This window comes from Brassica napus, chromosome A5, assembly GCF_020379485.1.
Source record: "Brassica napus cultivar Da-Ae chromosome A5, Da-Ae, whole genome shotgun sequence".
NCBI classification, from domain to species: Eukaryota; Viridiplantae; Streptophyta; class Magnoliopsida; order Brassicales; family Brassicaceae; genus Brassica; species Brassica napus.
In genome coordinates this window covers 27,707,846-27,727,962 of record NC_063438.1, presented here as the reverse complement: position 1 = coordinate 27,727,962, position 20,117 = coordinate 27,707,846, and the positions used below count along the sequence as shown (strand labels likewise).

General features: G+C 39.3%; 5 protein-coding genes across 9 annotated transcripts; 2 read left to right on the top strand and 3 right to left on the bottom strand.

Annotated features, from left to right (window-relative positions):
• Window positions 1–2,322: 2,322 nt before the first annotated feature.
• LOC106453065 (probable serine/threonine-protein kinase At1g54610) lies at window positions 2,323–5,979 on the bottom strand. 3 transcript variants are annotated; one of them, XM_022719935.2, is made up of 9 exons: window positions 5,746–5,979; window positions 5,404–5,474; window positions 4,820–5,307; window positions 4,456–4,740; window positions 4,071–4,388; window positions 3,763–3,999; window positions 3,108–3,208; window positions 2,920–3,037; window positions 2,323–2,843 (listed from the first exon to the last, which is right to left on the bottom strand). In XM_022719935.2, exons 3-9 carry the CDS (start codon window positions 5,216–5,218, stop codon window positions 2,550–2,552), a joined length of 1,752 nt encoding a protein of 583 aa, XP_022575656.2. In that variant the 5' UTR covers window positions 5,219–5,307; window positions 5,404–5,474; window positions 5,746–5,979; the 3' UTR covers window positions 2,323–2,549. The 3 variants fall into 3 exon arrangements, with proteins under 3 accessions (XP_022575656.2, XP_048636124.1, XP_048636123.1); XM_048780167.1 differs by having other exon boundaries at window positions 5,404–5,492; window positions 5,746–5,925; XM_048780166.1 differs by lacking the exon at window positions 5,746–5,979 and having other exon boundaries at window positions 5,404–5,708.
• A 773-nt stretch (window positions 5,980–6,752) lies between these two features.
• Window positions 6,753–8,482, top strand: LOC106453064 (coiled-coil domain-containing protein 12). The gene is made up of 5 exons (XM_013895290.3): window positions 6,753–6,963; window positions 7,176–7,324; window positions 7,664–7,796; window positions 7,902–8,016; window positions 8,252–8,482. Exons 2-5 carry the CDS (start codon window positions 7,188–7,190, stop codon window positions 8,308–8,310), a joined length of 444 nt encoding a protein of 147 aa, XP_013750744.1. The 5' UTR covers window positions 6,753–6,963; window positions 7,176–7,187; the 3' UTR covers window positions 8,311–8,482.
• Window positions 8,483–8,538: 56 nt separating this feature from the next.
• On the bottom strand, window positions 8,539–13,684 carry LOC106453063 (WD repeat-containing protein 48). 3 transcript variants are annotated; one of them, XM_013895288.3, is made up of 19 exons: window positions 13,421–13,684; window positions 12,961–13,062; window positions 12,691–12,852; window positions 12,524–12,589; window positions 12,330–12,419; window positions 11,932–12,237; window positions 11,750–11,847; window positions 11,590–11,625; window positions 11,372–11,492; window positions 11,058–11,294; window positions 10,874–10,969; window positions 10,714–10,779; window positions 10,595–10,633; window positions 10,356–10,490; window positions 9,839–10,191; window positions 9,617–9,710; window positions 9,365–9,529; window positions 9,173–9,279; window positions 8,539–8,882 (listed from the first exon to the last, which is right to left on the bottom strand). In XM_013895288.3, the coding sequence occupies exons 2-18, from the start codon at window positions 13,057–13,059 to the stop codon at window positions 9,181–9,183; spliced, it is 2,262 nt and encodes a 753-aa protein (XP_013750742.1). In that variant the 5' UTR covers window positions 13,060–13,062; window positions 13,421–13,684; the 3' UTR covers window positions 8,539–8,882; window positions 9,173–9,180. The 3 variants fall into 3 exon arrangements, with proteins under 3 accessions (XP_013750742.1, XP_013750743.1, XP_013750741.1); XM_013895289.3 differs by lacking the exon at window positions 8,539–8,882 and adding an exon at window positions 8,886–9,053; XM_013895287.3 differs by lacking the exon at window positions 8,539–8,882 and having other exon boundaries at window positions 8,886–9,279; window positions 13,421–13,683.
• Window positions 13,685–13,897: 213 nt separating this feature from the next.
• On the top strand, window positions 13,898–16,102 carry BNAA05G32070D. The gene is made up of 2 exons (XM_013895286.3): window positions 13,898–14,300; window positions 15,160–16,102. Exons 1-2 carry the CDS (start codon window positions 13,966–13,968, stop codon window positions 15,803–15,805), a joined length of 981 nt encoding a protein of 326 aa, XP_013750740.1. The 5' UTR covers window positions 13,898–13,965; the 3' UTR covers window positions 15,806–16,102.
• A 481-nt stretch (window positions 16,103–16,583) lies between these two features.
• Window positions 16,584–19,778, bottom strand: LOC106453061 (probable polygalacturonase). The gene is made up of 5 exons (XM_013895285.3): window positions 19,075–19,778; window positions 18,326–18,446; window positions 17,623–17,871; window positions 17,390–17,543; window positions 16,584–17,325 (listed from the first exon to the last, which is right to left on the bottom strand). Exons 1-5 carry the CDS (start codon window positions 19,528–19,530, stop codon window positions 16,800–16,802), a joined length of 1,506 nt encoding a protein of 501 aa, XP_013750739.2. The 5' UTR covers window positions 19,531–19,778; the 3' UTR covers window positions 16,584–16,799.
• Between the last annotated feature and the right edge of the window lie 339 nt (window positions 19,779–20,117).

The window sequence follows — 20,117 nt, the reverse complement described above, 5'->3', positions numbered from 1 at the left end:
AGGTTTTCTTTCGTAAAAGATCCGTAAGTGTCTCGTCATATTTGATTAGTATGTGAAATTCTAAAATAGACGTTTTCAATCAACAGAAACAATATATAAACATATATGTTTTTTTAAGGTTTACATTTCATCCCAAACTCCTATGTTCCCTTTTCTTTGATTCATCTCCATTAAAGGCTTGCATCATAGTTTTAACATTTTTTTTTTTTTTTTGCTAAATTGTAAATGTCATTGCAAAGAATGAAGGTTTGGTTACATGTCAATGCAACCCAGTCTGCTTTTCAGCCATTCTGAGAGCTTAGAGGTGCAAAAAAGTTTAAAAAAACCCCCAAACCCCAAAGAGATCATGTTCAATCTTAACCAAACAATGGAAGCTCAAAACATGATACCAAACTAGAACAAAAGACTAACACTTTTATCTCCCCCTCCCAAGCACTTCTCACATCAAAGTAGCAACCATAGACAATGAGAGTAAAACCATAAGAGATGTTTAGTCAGGTCTCACCGAAGTGGCTCCAAGCAGGCATCGACGGCGACGGCTGGCTCCCATCCCGGAGCTCCGCTGGAGGAGGACGCTGGCCAACAAATCTCAAGCTTTCTCGGTGTTTGCTAACATGTAGAACCAACTTCGACGCCGTGTAACATGAAGATCAGGCTACGGTCAAGCGCATACGGTCGATATGGCTCCCTATCCGGCTACGCGACACAATGGATACAGCAACGACTTCAGGACACACACAAGCTTAGCACCGGAGCTTAGGAGGATGGAATTGAAGGACAGAAGAAGTAAGAATACTCCTTGAAAGCAGACGGCTCAGGATAGAAGAAGGCTTCACCTTGAAGCAGGTGACATCGTAATAGTGGGTTGTCCTCAAGACCCAGCAGAACAACGTCGGAAGCAAGAAGGCGTTACCAAGCTGAAACCAGAGACCACCACGGTTGTTGTCTTTTGAACTAAAGAAAGAGGTCCTCAATGGCTTACCTCACAGCCACTTTTCACTCAACAGAGAGGAGAAGCTCTACGGAGAACCTTGGAGATACCTGATAGAGTAACCGACTGGAGCGAGATACAGGTGCGAGAACGGCGACGGTAGCGAAGCGTCTGGTGTTCCGGCTGTCTCGGATCTCAAAGTTGACCCAACTTCGAGCGCAATCGGTGACTAGCAGGAGATCCAAGGGCCCTAGGGTAATCCCGACTCCACTTGGCTCGCTGGCTCTCCAGAAGAACCAAAGACGACCTTGATATCTGACTATCTGGAGGAGAGCTCCAACAGATCCAGAGACACCGCGCAAGGAGATAAGCTGAGCGAAGATCAACAGAGGGAAGAGGCATGGACAGGCGGGAGATTATAGGGCCCTCTCACAGCACCAGAAAGGCGCCGGAGAGGCTAGGAGAAACCGGAGATCGTGATCTGAGAGAAGTAGGGTTTGAGAGAAAAATTGGGGGCGCGTTAGGTGGACGCGCCTTTTGAATAGTAATCAAAACCGGAGATCGTGATCATAGTTTTAACATGGGCACCAAACATTAGCGAATCTTACGTTTAGTTTGCATCATAAGTTGAGCATGAACCAAACATATATGTCTCGTCAAAACTGATTACATGTAAAATTCTAAAACTGACTACATATGGTATCGGATATAAAGTTAATTAATTTTCTCGAAGATCAAAAAAATTTCATAGAAAATATAAAACTATCTTTATGAAACAATTTTTTTTTCTAAAAAATCTATCTTTTTGAAACGGAGGAAAATATGCTTAGTTTCGAAAAATATTCTAAGCTAAGATGTTACAATAAAGTACATAATGACTTTATATACTATTTTTTTGCCGGCCATCTGAAATTTTATTGATAAATGCATGCCATAATGGGTTTACATATGGTATCAGATACAAGTATAGCAAGGCCTAATAAATTTTTTATAACTAATATGTGCTTTCCGACAGTTTCTGTTGTCAAATTTATTCCAAGCTTTTTTTATCAATTTGATTTTATGAAAGTGTAATTAAATCATTATATTGATCTGAAATGTATTAATTTTCTTTAAATTAAGTACATATTTTTTTTAAGAAATCATCGCACAGTAATAAGAAATATAAATCACTAAATTTGATAAAGAACAATTTCTCCAAATTAATAATTTAAAATTTAAAATATTTTACTTTCAAGACATAGAAATTAGTCAAATCTTTACATAAAAAACATAATACGAAGATATATTTCTTCAGTGTTTCAGTAAAAAGATAAGATTTATTTCTTCATCCAATCAAAGACTTGGAGTATAACTTTTCTATACACATTTAAAATAAATAAAAGCAAAAATAAAACAAAAACTTTACATAGAATATTATAGAATGTAATCTCCCTCATTTAAATGCTTTTTTTTTTTGTCAAATCTCTTGTACAACAATACACAAAATCAAATAAATAAGAAACATATAACCCACCAAAAATAGCAAAAAATCTTCTTCTTTTTTTTTCTCGAAGTAACTATCAAAAAGGAACTTTATGAAACTTGGAGGTGAATAATAATAATAAATCTCATCAAATCAAACAACGATTCTTTTCCCTTTAAGCTTAGCAGCCTTTCTTCTCTCCTTGTTAATATCTTTCATCCTCTTAGCTGTTGAGTCATGCGCTTCAGTGGGAGCCAAAGGACCAGACCAAGTCTGAAACGGCTCTTTGGAGTAAGTTGCAGTGAACGAGTTTGAGCTAAACGGTATCTCTGATGGATCAAGACGCCGTGAACATCCCACTTGATAACCAAGTGAACCGTCTTGATGCGGTGGAGGAAACTTCTCACTCTTGCTCTTTGCATTAGCGTGTGTGATCAAACGCATCCTCTGTTATAGAAAAGAGATTCAGTTCAGACATGAAACTGAGAAGTAAACTAAGAATGTTGCAGGAAAGAGTCCTTACATCAATGTTAGATTGATTCTCAGCATTGGCTTCAGGAGCAGGCATTGCTCTTGGTGCTCGGTCTTTAGGTCTGATTCTTCTTCCGCTCTCTCCTTGAACCTTACGTACTTCCCTTTGTCTGCATACATGAATACATCTCTCAAGCAAACCGAAACCAAACTCCCACAAGCCATAAAAGGAAACTTTACCTCCTATACTCTTCATCTCGTTTCTTGGCATCAATCTCTTTAGTTGGAGGATATTTGGGGAGCTCAGAGGGCTCACATGCAAACGGCTCCGTCGTGAAGAACTGTACAGCCAAAGCAAATCAGACACTGAAGTCTAAATCATGATCAAATCACACGTCCAAAGATTCAAAGTTTCAAGGTTTTAATCTATCTTAACCAAACTGTGTGCTCTGTTTCAAAATCTCAAAACTTTTCATTGTGAAAATAGGGCTGGGATTTTAACCGAATCCAACCCCCCGAACCGAACCAAACCAAAATTTTGGTTAGTTCGGTTAGGAGTTCGGTTCGAGTCTATAGATGTTTTAAGAAGGTTCGGTTTTCGGTTTGCCAATCGGTTACTTCGGTTTTCTTTAGAAAAAAATTATAACCAAACCATACAAAAACAGCCGAACCGAACTAACCAAATTTCAAACTGAACTAACCGATCTTATCCAAAATTTTAACAAAACTAAACCAAAATATAACCGAAATCAAATACTTCAATATGATTTTCAAAAACCTAACTAACCGAATACCAAACCAAACATTATTTTGGGTTAATTCAGTAAGATCTACATTGAACCGAACTAACCGAAAACCGAACTACCGAACCGCAAGCCATTAGTGAAACACTTACATCACTCGTCAAGGCATCTGTAGCTGTCAGGCGCTCAAGCGGATCAAGAGCTAGAAGCCTATCAACTAACGAAAGCGCCTCAGGAGAGAAATTTTTAAATTCCTCTCTTACTTTCCTCTCATGCTGTGGTTTAGCCATGTGATTAGCATGCTTAACGTGAGAAGGAAGCCTAATCTTTCTCCAATACTCTTCAGAAGGCGACCCACATAACTTATATATCCTATGTATCTGATCAACCTGCGTCACGTTTTACACATCAACACATGAACAAAACCACACCTGAAAACATAAAAAACATCATTACTAACCTCGTTACGACCTGGCATAATCGGTCTACCAGACAACAACTCTGCTAGAATGCAACCAGCGCTCCATAGATCAATACCAACACCATACTCAACAGCACCGTGGAGAAGCTCAGGTGCTCTGTACCATAAAGTAACAACCCTTGTCGTCATTTTTTGCCTTATACTCGCATCAAAGAACGTCGCAAGACCAAAATCTCCTATCCTGAGAACTCCATCGTCGTCTATAAGAAGGTTTGATCCTTTGATATCACGGTGAAGCACTCCTTGGCTGTGGCAGTGCTCGAGCCCCGAGAGTATTTGCTTCATGTAGCACTTAACCTGATGAACACATGAACATTATTATAGATATATTCCTAAGGTTGTGTAATGAATCTTTCTTATTGACCTGTTGTTCAGTGAATGTTATGACAGGGCTTGCAGCGAGACCAGCTAGATCGTGGTGCATATAACGGAACACCAAGTATAAGCTATTTGACATCCTGGAGGTAACCAAACCTTCTAGCTTGATGACATTGGGATGATTCAACCTCCTCAGGATCAGAATCTCTCTAGCCATGAACTTCAAGTTCTCCTGTTCCATACTGTCGCACCGCACTTTCTTTAACGCCACGATGGCTCCTGTCAACGAGTCTCTCGCTTTGTACACGTTACTATACGTTCCTGATCCAATCTACACACAAGGCAACAGACTTCAAACTCATTGCAAAGAACTAAACACACACAAGAAAAGAGAGAATCTTTTCGGTTACCTTCTCAATCTTCTCAAAGGAATCAGCTTTTCTTGGAAGCCACCCGTTTAGAGCTTCACCGCAGACTTCAGTCAGCCACGGTGGCCATCCTGCTGCAACTTGCTCGCCTAGCAAGTTCTTTGGTGGGTTGCTTAGTCTTGGATCAGGCTTAGTAGTAGACCTTTTTGGTTTCCTCTCTTTGGTATCTCCATTCTCTTCCTTGTGATCTTTCACAATAGCTTCACCATTCCTAACCTCTTCACCAGCAGAAGCAACAACAGCAACAACACTAGTGCTCTCTGTAGTAGTCACGGACACATTGTTTACTTCTTTGCGGTTAGACTCGATCCTGCTACTAGCTTCCTCTCTAGACTCGGAAACTAATCCTGATGATCCGGGTCGACTCAGTACACAACCCATCTCATCAAACTAAACCTTCATCTGCTCAACATGTTTCTAAAAAGAAGATCTCTTTGCCCCAAATCAAATCTCTTTTGAATCAACTTCAACTGCAACACAACACATAGTTGATAAAGTCAAATCCTTTTCAACTCCAAACCCAGAGAATCAGATTTGACTAAATGGTTTTGGAGAAAGTTGCTTACTTTATGATCGGAGAGGGGAGAAATTGGCGACCCAGATGGTCAAATCTGAAACTTTGAACAGACAAGAACAGCTGCAAGAGATTCAAATCCTAGTTTGTTAAGACAGGATGATGTCAGGAGACAAGTCAAAGATCTGAAACTTGTTTAGAGATACAAAGCTGACTCAAAACTCGAGAGAAAGAGAGGAAAAATGAGAGTCCACAAGTTTTAAAAATCAAACCTTTAAAGCACCAAAAAAAGAAAGAGAGAAAAAATCAATTAAGGATTTGGAAAAAGGCAAAGTGTTACATACACAATCACACTACATTAAGGAAAGAGACCAGCTTTGAGTAAGGAACTAACCTCAAGGAGAAGTGATTTCTTTTAATTTGGTCTTCTTTGGGTTTGAATCAGACAAGAAAAACGAATAAATAGAAACAAACGGAAGATATGTTTGGCTGTTTTTATGATGTGTAATTGTTTTTGGAAGACGCAAACAAGTCAAGAAAAGGCTCAACGTTACTACTCTTCTTCAGCCCCCACCAGCCTAAAACCTCAGAGACACACCATTTGATATTTTTAGTTGTCCTCTCTTTTTAAACTTTTAGACCATAAAGTTTGTGTAGAGAATTAAAGCTGTTTTCTTTTGAAATTTCTAGAATTTTTTTATCTCTTTTTTTTTAAACACATTTTTATTTATAAAACATTGCTGTCTTAAAAGCATTTCTGGATTGTTTCGACTTTTTTTTTAATCTAATGGTGCTACAGAAGTGGATTGTTTTGTTGCAATGACAATGATCAAGTAAATGGAAAAACCAAGTAGTTTGATATATTGGTCAAACAACATTAAGAAAACAATATTTGGTATACATCCACCTAATGCTGGAATATTATGTCACTAAAATAATACCATGACTTTTAAAATGTTAAAATAGGAATTGGAAGAATAAAAAAACAAATAAAACAAGAATTATGATGTATAATGAGAGTTTCCTCCATCTCTCCAATCAAAGAAGCTCCTTAATCAAGACTCAATTGTAAACTAAACAAGGAACATAAGCTAAGGAACTAGTGATTACTCCTGTCCTTTAGAATAAACTATTTTCCCTCTTTCTCTTATCTAATTTTAATAAATAAGAGCTACATATATTTCAGATGTGGTGGTTTTGTAAGTTATATCAAAACTGTGCCAGGCAATAACCAAAATAAATAATATGCAACTACGCCTAGTCAATCAATAAAAATGCAAAGTTAATTGACAAAAAAAAGATACGAATCCCAATTAAGAAAATATTTTATTCCGTGGAGGTATATATAGACACGTTTTGTAGCATATATAATTTGATTTTTATCAGATTTTCTTTTATAGTCAGAAGATTAGACCCCAAATTTTATATAATTTAATTTTTAGCTAGAATTCTAGTCCTAATTTGCAAAGTTAATTATTTAATCAGGCCCAATGTAATTAATTTAGCTCGGCCCAATTTAATCAACTAGCTTGGCCCATTTCAGTCTTCTCCTCTGTTATAGTTTCATTGCTTCTGTGTTGCACAGAGTATTTTTAGAGCTCGGAGCTTCCAGGTACCGTCGCAACTTTTCACTCGCTGATTCGCCCTAATTTTCTCAATAGAAAGCTATTTGGTTACTAAGTTTCAGTTGGAGTCGATAGGGTTACCTGTGATTTCGCTAGAATTTGAGCTGATTCGTGTCGATTTAGGGTTTAATATAAGTTTTGTGATGTGCGCTAATGTATGAACACGGCTGGATTGTATTGTATTTGATGTGTTATGCAGGAAGAAATATCAATGGGTAGTGAAGATGAATCGATAGAGCAGAAGTCTGCTGCTCGTAAAGAGGCGCTTAGAGCTTTAAGAGCAGCTAAGGAGCTGTCAGAGAGCAAGGAAGAGGGAGAAGGAGATGACTCTGCTGCTGTTGAGGAAGAGTGAGTATGCTTTGTTCTTTGCTTATTTTATTTATCTAGAGCTCTATCTACAGTCATGATTCATAGAAAAGAAGCAAACTTGTCTAGATATTTAGGGAAGGAATGATTTGACTAGCATATGATTGATGTGTTGTTGGCTAAATCAAAAGAAGGAGCTTCCCTAGTGCTTTGGTTTTGCCTCTCTGTTGTACTATCTATCACTATTTTAATACCAAAACAGTGGTTTCGTTGTTTAACTTGCATTCTTTGCGTATACTTTGCTTATGTGATTGGTTTCATTTGCTTGATTGTTCTTTTGCTAAATTGCGGTTTTGTCATGTGTTCTCTTGGATTTGGCAGTGGTCCAGCCATGAAGTTTAGAAACTATGTTCCCCAAGCTAAGGAGCTTCAGGACAGTAAAGTTGTACCACCTGAGCTGCCCAAATTCGAAGATCCAGTTGCTGCACTTCCACCTGCTGTGGAGAAGAATGAGGTTTGTGTATTGCTTTTTATCTTTTCACGGGGCACAAAAAATCCTCAGTTATTAGAATCCTTACTTGTTTTTCTTAGCTTACACCGGAATTTAATCAAATATTAGGACCCATTTGTCAACATTGCTCCAAAGAAACCGAACTGGGACCTCCGAAGAGATGTCCAGAAGAAGCTTGACAAGCTCGAAAGGCGGACCCAAAAGGCAATGTATAAACTCATGGGTAAGTGGCTCCTTCATCTACATGATTGATCTCATTCAGGAAAGCTTACTTTAAGTAAATGTAAACATGGCTCATGGAGTCATGAGTAGTACTAGGAACATTCAGTTCGTTGGACATTGTGGTCTGTTGTTATTTAAGTGCAAAATAGAGCGATCTTGTAATTTCATTTGAATCGGACTCCATTTGAATTGTAACAACTGTTATTATGGGGCTGACATTCATTTTCTTATTGCAGAGGAGCATGAGAAAGAACGTGAGACGGTGGAAGCTGATGAAAACGCAATAGAAAGTTAAAGACGTGATGATCACATGAAAGAAGCTTCAGAACATTTTATTCAGTTTTTGTATGACTGACTATTAAGCTTCTGTCTTAAGAGAGTAGACCATAGTGTACTGTCTCGTTGGTTTTGTTTTCAAGATTCGGCCTTACTTGGTTTGAATGAGAACTTCAGATTAATTCACTTTACTCAAGTTTTAGTTTATGGAAGCTTATGAAATATGATTGTTGGAGTTTACTCGAGATACAGAGCATTGGTTTTTTTATTGTTTCAGGGAACAATTGAAAACACAGAGCAAGTTTTTTTTTTTACCCAAAGCTCAACCTAATGTACAAAGATTAGTAAAGTTTTCGACACCATCTGATTTAAGATCTTGGACCTTTTATCGATAGCTCCCCGTACAAGCCCCCACTTCTTACGAGTCCTAACTCCTTTAGAGCAGACTTATTATTCTCCAGCATGAAGCTGAGTAAAACTAAACCAAGATTTATATGCTTTCAGAATGAACAAACATTGAAAAGCTATAGACTTCAAATGAACCAGCAGATTCCAATTTGGAGACACTCAGAAACTTGCCGGGTGACAAATCTGTAAGGCAATAAAGGACATGGTGATATTCATTCTCAACCATAAAAGTATGTTCCTATCATTGTTCCAAATGTGAAAAAAAAAGAGCAATCTACAAAAGGCTTCGGTATCAGGGGACACATGAAAAATCTACCAAGGCTTTTTTTGAGGTCAATTCTTCTATGAAAGTACCTAAAAAATGAAATCATCTCTCAAGTTAAACAAAACCATCACGTAGATGGAGCCTGAGAGTGCTGTTCCACAAACTTTATCTCAACATAATGCATTTTCACCTTCTTCGAGTAATTTACCTCAAAAGTTATCTAGCTATAGCCACCCTGTAGTTGAGGATTAGATCCTCAGGTTTCTTCCATATATATACCCGCACAGTTGCCAAACTCATCTCTGGAGCTAAGACCTGATATATAATCGCAGTAAACAACCTTGTTCAGCCACAAACTACAAACGATAAATTATTGTTGGGTTCCTTGAAGCTGACTTACCTGGTTATTGCATAAGATCTCAATGGAAGGTTTGAGTTTCTGCCAAGGCTTTGATCCAGACGGTAGCAGTCCATTTCCTGCAAACAGAGGCTGTGGTCCTCCATCAATAGCTAAACTATCCAACGGACTGTCAAGAACCATCTTTTCCACAACGTAATTAGTAACCTACATAGACATGTTGCAAAAGAAAGAAGCCATTGAATAACAGAATGTGCAAGGATAAGGATAGGTTTAGTTTAAAGATAACTGCACCTTGTGAACTCTTAAGATCCGGGGTGCACTAAGTTTCCCTAGCGTGACCACCTGCACATTCGAGCCTTCACATGGATGCAGGAAGAAGCTTAACCTGAAAGATTTAAAGAACTTTCAAAAGTAAGATACTAAAGCAAGACCGTGTGCTTTAGCTATTTATAAAAAATGCTAAAACACTCCAAACTATTTTTTTTAATTAGAGAACAAGGTGGTGTCATGTACTTTGTATTTTCTCTAGGTGGGAGGCGATTGTTCAAGACGGCATCAAGGCACCACAAGGGGAAGTCCTTCTCATCTTCAGTTCCGGTAAACTCAGTTATCTTCTTCCTCCAAGGACCTCCTTGAGAGCCCTCGGTAATGATGGACGGAGGGGAGACAGAAGGAAACTCAAAGGGAGGATACACCGGATCATTCGCAGCACTGTTGTCTTCACTTTTGGATGCAGTCAGATTCTTTTTGGAGTCTTTTACGGATAGAATATCTCCAGAGGCAGAAGCTTGGGGTTTTGGTTTGTGCTTCTTCTTCGCTAGCCAATGACCCATCAGGCCTTTCAGTGTTTCCCGGGCTAGATTAATCTACAAATTACACAATCCAATGACAAAAAATCAGTTTAGTTTGACTAGCCTAGAACTTATAAGAGTCTAAGCTGTTCAATTATGATAAACAGATTCAAATGTACTTTCATGCAAAGATCCATTAACTTGAATAAGTAAAGATCTTGAGAGGCATTTTATCTAACCTTATCATCTTCAGGTCGCCCGGAAACTTTGAGGTCTGCTGAATACATCTCAGCAGAGAAGCATTGTGGAGTCTCCAGATGAACGGCTAAGCATCCAAGTCGTGTGTCCACAGTGAACCATGATGGAATGCTAACCTGAAAACGCAGAGATGAACAATACATCATGGAAGGTACACGTATCTGCTAGTCTCGCTAAAGAAAAAGAATCATAACATTTGAAAATAAATCAAGAGACTTACCATTTCGAATAGTTCTTCTTTCTTCTCTTCAAATGATATCTGCAAACATGGAAACAGATTACAGCAGCACGAACAAACAAAATATTAGAAACTCAAAAAAGCCTAAGATCCAAAGAGACCTTCCCGTAGTCTTCTACCACAACACCCTTAGTTATATTCCATAGTTTCACTGAGTCAGCTGCGTCCTGCAAAAGAAAACTCCCCACAGATATAATCGACTCTTCCATAACTCTATCGACGGTGGTTTTACCCTGAGCATTCAAGAGAAGTTTATTTCACCTTGGTTAAAATTTGCCTTTTGTTATTCAGAATCTCATGCTGCACAATCGGGTGGCTTCCTGGAATAGTTATGGACGGCTCCTTGTAGGCAGGGGGCTGCAGAGAAAAGCAAAAAGTCAGACACACTAGACTCAAAAAAAGGTTAAACAGAATCATTTAGAGGAAGATTATTATTTTGTCTTACTGGATTAAGTCCTTCCAATGACACTCTCGCCCTATTAAAAGACAAATTCCCAGCCAAGAAAGAGCCACCTCGTTGAAAGACCTTTTGAGGACTCTGTACTTCGGCGGGCCATCTCTCTACAGAGGAGTCTGTTGTTGCAACCCATATACTATCATCTTGCAAAGCTAGTTGCTGAATCGGATGTTCCTTAGTGCACAGCAAAACGCTCTCTCTTGTTCCCAAGTCTGTCAAGTATAACTGAAGGAAACAAAACAAAACCACATCATGTTATATTATGGAGGGAACCAAAGGAGGCAAGTCTGAAGTCAACTCACAGATTGGTCTCTTCCACCGCTATAAACATGAGTAAACGATGAAGTGCATGCAAGCGCCCAAACAGAATCTGTATGCACCGCATAGGTATGAAGACATCGCTGCTGACCTAGATCCCAAAGTCTAAAAACGAAATGTACAACCAGTTAGAACTGAAATGATACTACAGCTGCAGCCACATGGCTCATAGTTATGAAATAATCAAGAAAAGATAAGAGACCTTATCATAGAATCAGAGGACCCAGACAAGCAAAACCTGCAGTCTCAAGGTGAGAAACACAAGGAAAATATATCAGACAGAGAAGAGAATAGGCACCAAAAGGATCCAAAATAAACCATTGCCGGAGTGAACAATTAAGAAGAAAAACAGGAAAACATACCTGCCAGTTGAGTCCAGAAGCAGCACTCTGACATTATCTGTATGACCCCTCAGCTTCATACTTTTTGAACCAGTTCTAGGGTCCCAGACACGTAAAACCTGCAATAAACAAAAACTCAATTATTGTCTCTGTCTATGTCTTGTTCTCAAGTATATTCTCAGCAGCCTAAATTGTATGAGTACCTTCTCTGTTCCACCAGAGACGAGCGTAGTCCCCGTATCATTCATCGCCAAAGCATAGACGGACTCCTTATGTCCTTTGGCAACTGTGGGTGCGTACCCATGGGATGGTGATGACTGCACAGAGATATTGTTGCTGGAACCAACATTTCTTAAACTTGCAACGGGCTGAGAGCTACCAAGACCATTTGCACCATTCGAGGAACTATCTTCCGTTGAATCATTAGCTTTCGTAACCGGTGATAAAGCAGCTTCGATATCCCATATAAAAACCTCCCCGCCAAGGCCACCAGATGCAACAACATTGCACTAACAGATGCGACATCAAAGATAGTATCATAACGTGGTAATGAGAAGGTCAAATATCATACAAAAAAAAGTATGAAAGAATGACAAATTACATTATTTGCCGCAACTGCCAAACAAGTAACATAGTCAGAGTGCTGTCGGAGAGTCCTCGTACAAACTCCATCTGATAAGCTGTCCCATGTCTAGTGTGTGACAGAAAAAAATTAAGCCGCATTTAGCGTCTGATCTAAAGGAGCCAAAAAGAAGGATATTATAAACTTCTAGCAACTGTGAGAAATTCACAAACCTTGACCGTAGTGTCTGAAGAACAAGAAACAAGAGTGCTATCACCAGCCAAAGCAGCGTCATTCACCTGACCAATCAACAAAGGGAAGTTTAAAAATTATCAAAAAGCACAAGGTTCACCTCAGGAAACACAGGATCCTAATTACTAATCATTCAAAAACTCCATACCCAATCAACATGAGACTCGAACGTAGCAGAGCAAAAGGGCGCCGCATCCTCATCAAACGCCCACCTCTTGAGTGTACCATCACGACTCCCAGTGAAGAGGTAACTCTGATCACTGGAAACAGACGACTTCAACACATCCAAGCAATTAACGCCAGCACAGTGCTGCAGAGTTACATAAAGAGAACATAAGCTTGAGTTGAGAAGGAGATAAACTATTGTAAGACTTGTCTAGTTAAAGAAAATATAAAGAGAGAAATCAAAGAAGGTGACCTGAGTGTCGTTGGCATCGTTTAAGACATAGGTAAGCTTCTTCTCTTTGCGAGCGCGGACAGAACCGCCATTACTCCCGGAACTTGCAACCCGGTGCATCTCCTGAAAAGTATTAATCAGAAAAAAAAAAAAAAAAACCAGCACATAAGTAAACTAAAACAACATCCTCTTCTTCAAACAAAAACTAGTGTCATCATCATCCAAAACCAAACAAGACGAGCTTGAATATTTACTAAGGCAAAAGCTAGTACAGTGATTAGTCTATAAGAGATCCACATAAGAAACGATATATAATAAGCTAAGCAAAATCGATAATCAGCTAAATTGTAATGATTAAAAAATCAAAAAGGCCAAACCCCATTACGAGATAATCAGATTACAAAAAAAAAATCATCACTTTACGACTCCACACACTATAAATTTCACACCTTTCTATCGATAACGAAACAATCTGGGATACCTTTTATCTGAACTACGAAGACTCGGCAACCTCTTAACACAGAGAGAGAGAGAGAGAAACCCTAGGAACGATCTTTCGCCGCGAGATTTGGGAATCAGATTGATCTAATAGGATTGAGAAACCTTATTAGAGTCAAGAGAGCAGCCTTTTTCTCATCTCAAGGCCGTGCGATTGCGTTTGTGAGAGAATCGGATGATGAACAAAAAAAAAAGAACTTTTTTTTTTAATTGAAAGAAGAAAAAATGGGAACACAAAAACTCTTTCAAAGGCTTCGACTTGGTAAAAAATCAATCAGCCCATTGAATTAAGGATAAGATTATATAATTAAATCCTTTTTTATTTATTAATTTTCCTATTGGTTGAATGACTTGATTAGTTACTGACTACTACTGGTTTTAAACTTAAAACCATATACCGGTAATTACAACACGACAGGATAAAATAAAGACAGGTAAATTAATCACAAAGTTATGTAATAAAACCGTTAATTATTACTTTACTAATTTTGGTATGTTTCTCCACTAGTACTCTCTCTCTCTTCATCAATGGCGTTTCTCTCCTCTTCTTCACCGACGATGCAGAAAGGAATATTCGTTAGCGTTCCGGTACTTGTCCTCTCCGTGTCCTTCGCAGCTGCTGTCATCTTCCTCCTCACCTCTTCTCTCTCCACCTGCTCCTGTCCTTCTTCTGTATCTTCTCCAAACGACGTCGTTGGAAGCGTTAGTGACGTGAGATTAGAGGAGAAGATATCTACGACGCGGGAGGATGTAGAGTGGGTTAGAGATCTGATTAGATCCAACGGTTTGCATATGCAGAAGAATGAGCTTCGTAAAGGGATCAATCCTCGCACTAGAGATCAACAACTCGCAGATCTGATTCAGTAAGGGTCCATCTTTGTATGTGAATTTCACTAGCTATTGGATTGTTCTAAGTGATTAGAAAGTGAAAAGTGGTTTCATTGTACTGTATTAGATTGATTGGTTTTCACCAAAGTGTATGGCTTTTGATGAGATCTTAGCTCTGTTTTCTAGTTGGTGAAGTTATGATCTTTCATATAACTGTTGCTCTGTTTTTTAGAATATAAAAGACTTGAGCTTTCTCTGTTTTGTTCATTCTTTTCTTATGTAGATTGGTTTCACCAAAGTGTATGGCTTTTAATCAGATTTTATCATGTTTCTGCTCTGTTTCTAGTGGTGAAGTTATGAATCTTTCATTTACTATTGCTCTGTGTTTTAGAATATGAAAGACTTGAGCTTTCTCTGTTTTGGTCATTCATTTACTCATCTGATGAGAGTGGTCATTCTTGTGTAGATTAGTTTCACCAAAGTGTAGTGCTTTTGATGAGACCTTATCATGTTCTTCTCTGTTTTCTAGTGGTAGAAGCTAAGATCTTTCATACTATTCCTCTGTTTTTAGAATATGAAAGTCTTGAGCTTTCTCTGTTTTGGTCATTCATTACTAATCTGATGAGATTGGTCATTCTTGTGTATGGCTTTTGATGAGATGTTATTATGTTCTGCTCTGTTTCTAGTGGTGAAGTTGTGATCTTTCATACTATTACTCTGCTTTTAGAACCTGAAAGACTTGAGCTTTCTCTGTTTTGGTCATTCTTGTGTAGATTGGTTTCACCAAAGTGTAGCTCTTTTGATGAGATCTTATCATCTTCTGCTCTGTTTCACTCCATTCCTCTGTTTTTAGAATCTAAAAGGCTTGAGCTTTCTCTGTTTTGGTCAATTCAGGTACAAGGGCATATCCCATTACGAAGGAGACAACCACACAGCTCTTCCATGCCCCGGTGAGTTACTAGTCGAGCAGCACCACAGCAACTACGGCGAGCCGTGGGCAGGTGGACGCGACGTATTCGAGTTCTTAGCCCAATCATCCAACCTCAAACCAAACTCTCGCGTCCTCGAAATAGGCTGCGGCACGTTACGCGTGGGTTTGCACTTCATCCGCTATCTCAACCCCACACACTTCCACTGCCTCGAAAAGGACGAGCTCTCTCTGATGGCTGCTCTAAGATACGAGCTCCCTTCTCAAGGTCTTCTCCACAAACGGCCTCTTATACTCAGAGGCGACGATATGGAGTTCAGCAAGTTTGGGTTAGATACAGCTTATGATCTGATATACGCGAGTGCGGTGTTTCTCCACATGCCTGATAAGCTCGTGTGGACTGGTCTCGAGAGGCTGGTGGAGAAGTTAAAGCCTTACGATGGGAGGATCTTCGTGTCGCATAATGTTAAGTTTTGTTCGAGGTTAGGTGGAGACGAGTGTGCAAAGAAGCTAGCGAGTTTGGGGCTTGAGTATCTTGGTAAACAGACGCATGATAGCTTGTTGTTTAATCATTACGAGATCTGGTTTGGGTTTAGACGGGTGAAACAATAGATGTTACATTCGGTTTTGTTGACACGTCATTGATTAGGGACTTTTAAGGAGCCTTTTGAGATTGTTTTTTTTTTGTGAAGAAAAGGAGAGAACGTCTAGAGATGATGTGGACTTACAGAGAAGGCTCTTTATATCATCATTGCTTCTTTTACCTTTTGTGTGTTGTGGCTAGAGGGATACATGTATTGGTTATATAATAGCCAAATGGGTATTTGTTTATTCTGTAACTGAGCACACAAGAGACAAGTTCTCTCTCATATTTTAGAAGTTGTCAAGTACAAAGAAGGCTCTTCATCAGATTACTTCTTCTTTAACGTTTTGCGTCTGTGGTTAGAGAGATTACATGTATTGTTGTTCATATAATAGCCTAAATTATATATAAGGGATGAGACTGGACTACTTCAACTGTAACAAAAGACAAGTTTCTTTCTCATTTTCTCAAAAAAGTTGTTATGACTTAACAATAACAACCAAAGACATGTCCAAAATATCCAAGTTCCATGTTCTGCAACAAGCCATTCGTTTTAAGACAAACAATTCCATACTACAAGAACACTAAGACACACAAAATGAAGACCACACTTTGCTCTTGTCTTTCCGTGTCTACCTCACAGAGAGAGAGAGAGAGAGAGAGAGAGAGAGAGAGAGAGAGAGAGAGAGAGAGAGAGAGAGAGAGAGAGAGAGAGAGAGAGAGAGAGAGAGAGAGAGAGAGAGAGAGAGAGAGAGAGAGAGAGAGAGTGAGTATAACTCTTGTTGCGTTTCCTCTGGTGTGATCACGAGTTCAAAGACTTAACATAAATCTCAATAATAACATTCCACCAAAAAAACAAAATTCCACCTGGTAAAAGATATTAACATTCAGTAGCCAAAGACTCGTCCACAAGATCCTCAAAGTTCCATTTTTCTGTAACACCAAGCCATCATTTAAAAATAAACTAGCCAAACTCAAAGTAAGGCCAACCAAACCAAACCCAATGTTTGTTGTTGGCCAGACTCATATCTCATAATCTATATCCGTAGCATTCTGGGAATCAGACTGCTTCACCAACTGCTCCTGCTCATCATACCGATCAAGATTCTCACAAGGAGCCGGGAAGATAGTCCCTATCACACGCCCCTGCACATAAGCACACTGAAAAATATGCTTCTTCTTGTACGTTATCCCCACCGACATGTCCCTAAACGTTACATTCTTAACCGGAATCTCTTTGCTCCCCTGCATACGCACCGGCACGCGCACCCCTTGACCGTATATCCCCGTGTAGTTAATGTTCTCCAGCACCGGGAAGGCTTGTGGGTTGAATCCACCGTCCGGATGCTCGTTGTAGTCGGTTTTAATCACAATGCCGACTCTCAGCTCGTCCAACGTGACGTTCCTGAACGTTATATCGCGGACGTAGCCGCCTCTTCCCGGTGCGGTTTTGATCCTGACTCCACGCCTTGAGCTCCATATGAGAATGTTTTCGACTGTGATGTTGGAGACTCCACCAGACATCTCGCTTCCTATTGAGATGCCAGCACTGTAGGTAGAAGTTGATTATTAGATCAAGATCAATGAGGGAAAGGTGATCTCTCACTTTTTACCTAACCATGGAGCGGATGATGAGGTTGCGGATGAGTATGTTCTTTGAAGGACGTCCGTAGTTAGTTCCGTACTGGTCCCAACCGCTCTTTATCGCAATTCCATCGTCTCCAACGCTGATGTAGGAGTTCTCGATTAGCATGTCCTCGCATGAGTCTGATGCCACAAGAATAAGAGATGTTAGCCACCATCAAAGCCAAGTAGTATACACTGGTGAGAAGAATAAGATGCTTACCAGGATCAATGCCATCAGTGTTTGGGGCTTCGAAGACAGGTGCCAGGATGGTCATGTTTGTGATTGTGACGTTTTTGCAGTCGTATGGGTGAAGTGTCCAAAAGGGAGAGTCGCGCAGAGTGATGTTTGCGAAAACAACGTCGCTTGACCACATGATCTGCACCAATGGTCCTCTTGTGTGGTTTAGAAGCTTTGAGCGATACTTCTTCCACCAGTAAACTCCCTGCCCGTTGATGCTTCCGTTATTTCCTGTTATCCATCATAGATTACAGTAATAAACGCCAAAGCATAGCAGATATAACTAAAGAAACGAAGGTTTTGATTATTTAACAGAGGAACTTAGACGATTTTTGTCCCTTAGCCCACAATTAAAGCTACTTGTCAAGCAAAGAGGAAGACATAACGAGTTTCTATCAGCTAATAGAGATATCATTGGTAGAGTTCACTCTCGCTTGGAAGTCAAACTAGAGCTTAAAAGTAGTATTGAGTTTGATAAGTTATTACTTGACAAACACCAAACTATCTGGTTGAGCTTAAACAGCAGAGCTGTGGTTTTACTTCTAGATCACTATAACATGACAACGACACCCTAAGAGAATTAAGTTGCTGCCTAAAAGCTTAAACACATTCCTTAACAATGATGGAATGCATCCATAGGAAGAGAGCCACATTTGAAACTCAGTTTACAGATCAAATGACTGACCTGTAACGACGACATCTTTGAGATTCTGTCCATGAATAAAACTTCCATAACGAGGTCCATAATGCTCTCTTCCATATCCATACGAAGGTAAAGGAGGAAGCAAAGGCCATAACGTTTCATCCTAAGAATATTAACATAAAACCATAGTATTAATAAAACACAAGTAAATAGAAAACAGAATCAACCTCAAAGTATGCTACTTTGAATCCAAATCTACAGAACCTATTCAACATCAACTAAAAAAAGACAAAAACTTGACGAAACCATATGAAGGCAAAGGAGGAAGACAGCAGAGGCCATAACGTTTCATCCTAAGAGTGTCAACATAAAAATCCATAGTATTAATGAAACACAAGTATATAGAAGACAAGTATGCAACTTTGAATCTAAATCTATAAGAACAATTCAACATCAACTAAAAAAAAAAAAAAAACTTTCAGGGTCTAACTAACACAAGTATATACAATACAAAGTGTTGAATCTTTGATATAACACAAGTAAATAGAAAAACAAAGAAGCTACCTCAAAGTATGCAACTTTAAATCTAAATCTATATCAACCAATTCAACATCAACTAAAAAAACAAAAACTTGCAGGGTCTAACTAACACAAGTATATACAAAACAGTGTTTAATCTTGATATAACACAAGTAAACAGAAAAACAGAAGAAGCTACCTCAAAGTATGCAACTTTGAATCTAAATCTACATAACCAACTCAAAAAGATCAAAACTTTAAACCAAACAAACCTGAACAGCGAGAATCTCAGCGTCCTCAGCTAAGAACAGCGTCATGAAGCTAGTGAGATTAAACGGAGCAGTGAGCCACCTCCCAGGAGGCACGTTAAGCTGCCCACCTCCTTTCTTCGAAAGCTTCGAGATCGCGTAGACAGCTCTCTCGAAGGCCTCCGTGTTGACGGTCACACCATCCCCCACCGCGCCGAAGTCCGTTAGATTGAAGGAAACGGGTCTAAGCCGAGGGAACTCTCCGGCGTCGGCGGAGGAGGTTGTTGTTGTCGTAGCTGTCCACCAGAAAACAGAGGAGAGGCTGCCGTTGACGCGGTAGAGAGAGGCTCCTCCTCCTCCTCCTCGGCCGCGGGATTGCCAGATGAATAAGGAGGCGAAGGCGGCGATCCAGAAGACGGTGACGAGAGATTTGTGGGATGAGAGGAAGCGCCTCCTGGTGATCGGAAGTGGTTCCACCATTCTTGCTTGCTTTGGGAGATCAGAAGAGCAACATTCGATCTCTTTGATTAAAAGTTTAGATCTTTTGAGAGAGATTAGGTGAGATGTTACTATAAGTCAGCAACTTAATGAGAAAAAGATATTATATTTGCATTTGTTGCGCGAGAGTGAATCCAAAGAAAAGGGGAGGAGATCATTCAATGTGTGTGTTCGTTTGTTTGTTGAATTCGATTTGTGTGTGTGTGTGTGTGTGAGAAGTTTGTATTCGAGATGATCGCTGCAACTCCAAGGCAAGTAGAGAGAGAGAGATACATCAATACACTCAATATGAACAAGCCCATTTACATTTGTTTCTTACCATCAGGCCCAATAGATATTGAACTATGTAGTGTAGTATAGCGCTTGTTTAAGGTCTTAGAGATTTTCTTTTTTATTTTGTGAACAAAAGATGGGCTCTGTATCAAATTACTAGTTTAATATGTGGAGAGAAGAACGTCTACAAAAAGCTGTGAAGTAGTACAAAGAATGCTCTTTATCAGATTACTACTTTTTTTAACGTTTATGGTCAGAGAGAGATGCATGTAATGTTCATATAATCAGCCTAATCA

Bases quoted from the DNA above. Each gene is read 5' to 3' on its own strand.
- LOC106453065 (XM_022719935.2), bottom strand. From the start codon at position 5,218: ATGGGTTGTGTACTGAGTCGACCCGGATCATCAGGATTAGTTTCCGAG. The intron at 3,209-3,762 runs GTAAGTGTTTCA...TTGGCTGTACAG, and splicing joins CAGATGCCTTGACGAGTGAT to TTCTTCACGACGGAGCCGTT. The intron at 3,038-3,107 runs GTAAAGTTTCCT...TCATGTATGCAG, and splicing joins CGAGATGAAGAGTATAGGAG to ACAAAGGGAAGTACGTAAGG.
- LOC106453064 (XM_013895290.3), top strand. From the start codon at position 7,188: ATGGGTAGTGAAGATGAATCGATAGAGCAGAAGTCTGCTGCTCGTAAA. The intron at 7,797-7,901 runs GTTTGTGTATTG...ATCAAATATTAG, and splicing joins CTGCTGTGGAGAAGAATGAG to GACCCATTTGTCAACATTGC. The intron at 8,017-8,251 runs GTAAGTGGCTCC...TTCTTATTGCAG, and splicing joins GGCAATGTATAAACTCATGG to AGGAGCATGAGAAAGAACGT.
- LOC106453063 (XM_013895288.3), bottom strand. From the start codon at position 13,059: ATGCACCGGGTTGCAAGTTCCGGGAGTAATGGCGGTTCTGTCCGCGCT. The intron at 11,493-11,589 runs GTCTCTTATCTT...TTTCGTTTTTAG, and splicing joins TCCTCTGATTCTATGATAAG to ACTTTGGGATCTAGGTCAGC. The intron at 10,192-10,355 runs GTTAGATAAAAT...TGTAATTTGTAG, and splicing joins GGCGACCTGAAGATGATAAG to ATTAATCTAGCCCGGGAAAC.
- BNAA05G32070D (XM_013895286.3), top strand. From the start codon at position 13,966: ATGGCGTTTCTCTCCTCTTCTTCACCGACGATGCAGAAAGGAATATTC. The intron at 14,301-15,159 runs GTAAGGGTCCAT...TGGTCAATTCAG, and splicing joins CAACTCGCAGATCTGATTCA to GTACAAGGGCATATCCCATT.
- LOC106453061 (XM_013895285.3), bottom strand. From the start codon at position 19,530: ATGGTGGAACCACTTCCGATCACCAGGAGGCGCTTCCTCTCATCCCAC. The intron at 18,447-19,074 runs GTTTGTTTGGTT...TAATATTCTTAG, and splicing joins CTGAGATTCTCGCTGTTCAG to GATGAAACGTTATGGCCTTT. The intron at 17,544-17,622 runs GTAAGCATCTTA...TTGTGGCATCAG, and splicing joins CACTGATGGCATTGATCCTG to ACTCATGCGAGGACATGCTA.